At 59.8% G+C, this 5,035-nt stretch overlaps 1 protein-coding gene across 1 annotated transcript; it reads left to right on the top strand.

Annotated features, from left to right (window-relative positions):
• The first annotated feature begins 347 nt into the window (after nucleotides 1-347).
• Nucleotides 348-5,026, top strand: ELOVL1 (ELOVL fatty acid elongase 1). The gene is made up of 8 exons (XM_077752034.1): nucleotides 348-431; nucleotides 2,924-2,983; nucleotides 3,170-3,360; nucleotides 3,535-3,615; nucleotides 3,763-3,819; nucleotides 3,908-4,013; nucleotides 4,097-4,233; nucleotides 4,386-5,026. The coding sequence occupies exons 2-8, from the start codon at nucleotides 2,938-2,940 to the stop codon at nucleotides 4,605-4,607; spliced, it is 840 nt and encodes a 279-aa protein (XP_077608160.1). The 5' UTR covers nucleotides 348-431; nucleotides 2,924-2,937; the 3' UTR covers nucleotides 4,608-5,026.
• Nucleotides 5,027-5,035: the final 9 nt, after the last annotated feature.

The following is a 5,035-nucleotide window of genomic DNA, read 5'->3' as shown; positions in this document are numbered from 1 at the left end:
CCGCAGGGTCTTAAGCTGGGTGGGCCTGCCACAAACAGAAGATGTGTTGGTCGCGTGGGCGGACAGTCACCAGAGGGCCCACAACGAGACTGAGTGTCGAGAAGAAGCAAGGTGCACCTCTGGCGGGCCAGGGCCGGCCCAAGGCGACCTGATGGAGGCGGGCAGCGAGATGCCGAGGGAAGGGGTGGGGAGTCTGGGCTGGGCGTGCTTCCTGCCCCGGAGTCTGGCGGCCCGCCCATGCGCCCGCCCCTCGGGCCGAGCCCAGTCGGGGCCAATCAGCAGGCGCCCCCCGCCCGGCCCGCCCCGTCCCCCTCTGGTGACAGAAAGTCGGCCCAGCAGATGAGGAAGTGGCAGGCAGGCTGGCCCTGGGGACATCTCTCTGGCCCTGCTCCCTCCAAACCCTCCACTCCTGCCCGCCTGGCCCCCCACTGGTGAGTCTGGACCTTCCACGGGAGGACTGCCCACGTGCCCGGGCACCCTGCCTAGTTGGCCCTGCCCTGCCCTGCCCTGCCCTGCCCTGCCCAGACTGTGGGCGAGGCTGTTCCCGGGGACCGTGGGTGGGAGGTCCCAGCTCTCTGGGGCCGGGCCTGGCTGGCAGCCTCCCTCCGATCCCGGCCCCCATTTGCTCAAACCTATTCCTTCCACCACCTCGGGGTCTGTCCCTGTCCGCCTCTTACCCTCCCTCTCCTTGGCTCCCTGCTCTTCTCTTCTCTCCTCCCCTCCCCCTTCCTTTGCCTGTCTCCTTTTCCCTTCCATCCATCTTAAAGGAAGGAAGCACCCAACTGAGTTCCTCTACCGGGACACACCCAGTGTTTCTCCAGCTTGGGGAGAGGTCCTCTCCAGAGCCTCAAGCCACTCCTGGCCTCCAGGGCGCATGAGTGTTTGTGGGGGGTGAACTTGAGTGGTGGTTGAGAGGGAGCGGGAGAGATAACCAGCTGGCAAACTCACATGGGTCAGGGAGGAACTGTGTGCCTGAGCAACAGGCCCCTGTCAGGTAGGCCCTGCCACAGAGGAGGCAGCGGCCCAACCAAATCTGGCCGTGAATGAATGAATGACGATTGTCATCCATGAAAAGAGATCTGTATGCATGACCCAAGGCAGGTGTGTGTCTGCATGTGGTGTGGGTGGTTTTGTGTTCATTTGCCTCTAAGTGGAGTGTCCGAGTTTATGCCTGTGACCACACGTATCCGTGACTCACGGACGTGTGAGTAAACCTGCGTGTGGGCCATTTGCACATGGTGATGCAGGACCATCGAAGGAGGCTGTGTGAGTGTTCTGAGTGAGTTACCAGTGTGAATGGAGTTCGGAGCAGGTCTGAGTATCAGGAACTGCATGTCAAAGTCCATGGAGGCTTATTTGGGTGGCGTGTCAGAGGAGGGTGGTTGTCGCCAGCAGGAGGTGTGTGGGCTCCGTGTGTACACATGTGTTCTAGCCGCGGGCCAGCCTCTCGGTGGTGGTGGGGAGAGGCATGCAAGAGGCTGCTCTGTGTGTGCAGGAGGACTTGGGGCCTGAGGGTGGTGGGGGCAGCGGGGGGGGGGGGCNTGTGGCCTGTGAGTACGGGAGGGGCACAGGTGCAGCCCCGGTGGACGTGTCAGAAGGTGTATTTTTCACTTAGTGCCTGCACAGGTTGGTGTCTGGATGGAGGGAACCTGGCAGACTGGCGTGCAGGCAGCTGGCGGAGCATCTGCTGCCCTGGCCGCCTGGGGCATGCCACCTCCCTCCGGGACAGCCCCGGCCTCCCAGGCTCTCTTGGGTCCCGGCCGAGGCTTTTGTGTCCCAGTGCGCCCTCCCCCGGCATTCCTTCAGGTTCTGTGAGGGGGAGAGGGCCTAGCTCACTGGGACCCTCCCTAAAGGAGGGGAAGATTCCTTAGACCTCCCCCACTCCCCCACCTCCTCACATGCCACTGGCTTCCCTGCCCCTCCCAGGGAGAGAAGGGTGATCGCACCCATTCTGAAGCAGGACCAACTGAGAATTTATGGCTCCTTTAGGAGACGATGCTGGGCATGGGTTTTCAGCAGTTCTCTTTGGGCCAAGGTTAGCGCTGGGCTGAAGCCCCGCCAGGTTTCTGGCTCGAAACTGAGCTAGAGCTTTGGCTTAGCTCATCCGGCTGTCCAGGATGGGTAGGTGGTGAGTCCCATGCTTTACTTGGCTTTCTCAATCCTGGTGGGTCCTGCTCCTCCAGGCCCTGACCTGTGGCCTGGACCCACCCTCCACCCCATGCGCAGTGCAGCGGGGGCGGGCGGAGGGCGGGGCTCTGCCAGATCTCGTCAGACAGGTGGAGCCGCTGGGGCAGGAGTCTCAAAGACTCCTGAGTCTCCAAGGCTCCAGAGTGGAAAGGCAGGAAGGGGTGCGGGAGAGGAGGGGAGCGGGGAGCTGCGAGAGACGCTGGAGGTGAGATCCCAGGAGGGCAGAGGAGAGGGGGAAGGGGCCGGAGGGAACCAGCGTTCCGGGAGACCAGCATCCCGAGAGTGGACGGGATCGGTTGAAGGGGAGGATCCCTGGGGAAAAAGAAAGACCCAGAACTGGAGAGGTGGGCCACTGACAGGGAAGGGAGAAGCGGTCCTTCTGGAGAGGAGAGGTAAGGCTCTCCAGAAAGAGACCAGACATGGAGAGATGCCCCGCGCAGGAAGCGGGGAGGAGAGGACCGGTGGTAAGGATGTCGGTGCAGTAGCAGACAGAGAGGGGAGGCGAGTGAGGTGTGGAGCTGAGGCCGGAACAGCCCTTCCCAGCAGGCAGGCGGGATGTGCGGGAAGCGGTGCCCCTGCCGGCCCGTCCCCAGCAATTCCTTCCTGTCAGTCTTCTGTCCTTTATGCAGGGAGGTGTCGGGAGTTGTCTCATCTGGTCTGCTTCCTGTCTGTGGGTCAAGGGTGGGTGGGATGGGGGCACGATCAGCCCTGACACCCACCCTCCATACTTCCCCAGAATCCTTAGCCAGGATGGAGGCGGTTGTGAACTTGTACCAGGAGATGATGAAGTATGCAGGTAAGATGCTGTCTACCCTTCCCCTCTCTTGTCCGGGGATCCCTGGTTCTAAGGCTGTCTCCTACTGGAGAGTCCCTACGAATCCCTTGGCAACTTTGTGACCTGATGCCATGTCTGTACACCTGGTGTACGGGTTCCCTTTGAGACCCTGTGACCCTTCCTGACTCCTTGACCCTTATTCCACAGATCCTCGGATCCAGGACTACCCACTGATGGGGTCCCCCCTGCTAATGACCTCCATCCTCCTGACCTACGTGTACTTCGTTCTCTCACTTGGGCCTCGCATCATGGCCAATCGGAAGCCCTTCCAGCTCCGGGGCTTCATGATTGTCTACAACTTCTCACTGGTGGCACTCTCCCTCTACATTGTCTATGAGGTGGGCCCCTGGGACGTCTAGGTTTTAATTCCTGCTGGTAGGATAAGGGGCAGGCCTTGTCGCCAGAGCATGGCATCTCCTTTCCAGAGAGGCTCCGATCCATTTCTTCAGCTAGATAGCAAGAGGGATTGGGCAGGGTGGAACTCTGGTGGTCTAATCCACACCCCTTCCTAGTTCTTGATGTCTGGCTGGCTGAGCACATACACCTGGCGCTGCGATCCTGTGGACTATTCCAACAGCCCGGAGGCACTGAGGGTAAGTAGGGACAGGAGAAGGGTAGGTGGGTAGGTTATAAGCAACCTGGTGGTAGGAGTTTGGGTGTGATCTGGGCTCTTGGCCCAGTTTAGGGAAGTTTTTGGAGTAGCATGGGGGGGGGTCCTAAGGCTGCCTGACTTCTTGCAGATGGTTCGAGTGGCCTGGCTCTTCCTCTTCTCCAAGTTCATCGAACTGATGGACACGGTGAGTGGTTCTGGGAGAGGTGAGAACCTGTGGGGAGAAAGGAGAGGCCCTGGCTCTGAAACCCCTTTCCTTTCTCCACTCTTCTCAGGTAATCTTTATTCTCCGGAAAAAAGATGGCCAGGTGACCTTCCTCCATGTCTTCCACCACTCGGTGCTCCCTTGGAGCTGGTGGTGGGGGGTAAAAATTGCCCCAGGTGAGTGGTGAAGGCCACTGGGGGAAGAGGGCCACACACTGAGGACCAGCAGCTCGACTCTCCTGCCCTTGTTCTCCTCACAGGAGGAATGGGCTCTTTCCACGCCATGATCAACTCCTCTGTGCATGTCGTCATGTACCTGTACTACGGGCTGTCTGCCCTCGGCCCTGTGGCTCAGCCTTACCTGTGGTGGAAAAAGCACATGACAGCCATCCAGCTGGTGAGGGGCCTGGCCCATAACCATGCCAACCTGCTGGGCTGAATCCTACCTTTATCCAGCCCGCCTCACCTTTGAGCCCACCCCTCCGCACTCCAGTCTTTTCTCTGCCACCTCTCACTGTTCCCTCTGACCCTTGCCTCCCTCCATTCCAGATCCAGTTCGTCCTGGTCTCCCTGCACATCTCCCAGTACTACTTCATGCCTAGCTGCGACTACCAGTACCCAGTCATCATCCACCTCATCTGGATGTACGGTACCATCTTCTTCGTGCTGTTCTCCAACTTCTGGTATCACTCCTACACCAAAGGCAAGCGGCTGCCCCGCGTACTTCAGCAAAATGGAGCTCCAGGTACCGCCAAGGTCAAGGCCAACTGAGAAACACGGCCAAGCAAGGCGCCCACCTAAGTGCCTCAGGACTGTGCCTTGGGCAGCATCTGACATTGTTCTCCCCACCTACACCTGTGACCAGGGCTTATGTGGTCAGGACTAAGCAGGGGACAGGTCCTCCCCTCTCCACAGCTGGTACACAGGGACCACAGCTTCCGTTCCTCACCCGCTTCTCCTGGCCAGCTCCGAGGATGTGGTCTCATTGCCCTCTGCCACTCTGGAGCTGGGGGCTGAAAGGGCTGGACACTTATTTCCCCCTCCCTGCCTTAAACTTGGGAGAGGAGCACTCAGGACTGGCCCTCAACCAGGGTCTTGTGGCCTTTTTCCTCACACTGAAGAGGTCAGCAATAATCTGTCACTGTGGACCCAAGATCCCTCCTTCTCTACCCCACACTGAAGCAGAAGCTTCTTGGAGA

The sequence above is a fragment of the Crocuta crocuta genome, unplaced genomic scaffold, assembly GCF_008692635.1.
Source record: "Crocuta crocuta isolate KB4526 unplaced genomic scaffold, BGI_CrCroc_1.0 scaffold367, whole genome shotgun sequence".
Lineage (NCBI taxonomy): Eukaryota > Metazoa > Chordata > Mammalia > Carnivora > Hyaenidae > Crocuta > Crocuta crocuta.
Note: the sequence above shows the minus strand (reverse complement) of the source record. Positions and strands in the feature narration are given on the sequence as shown.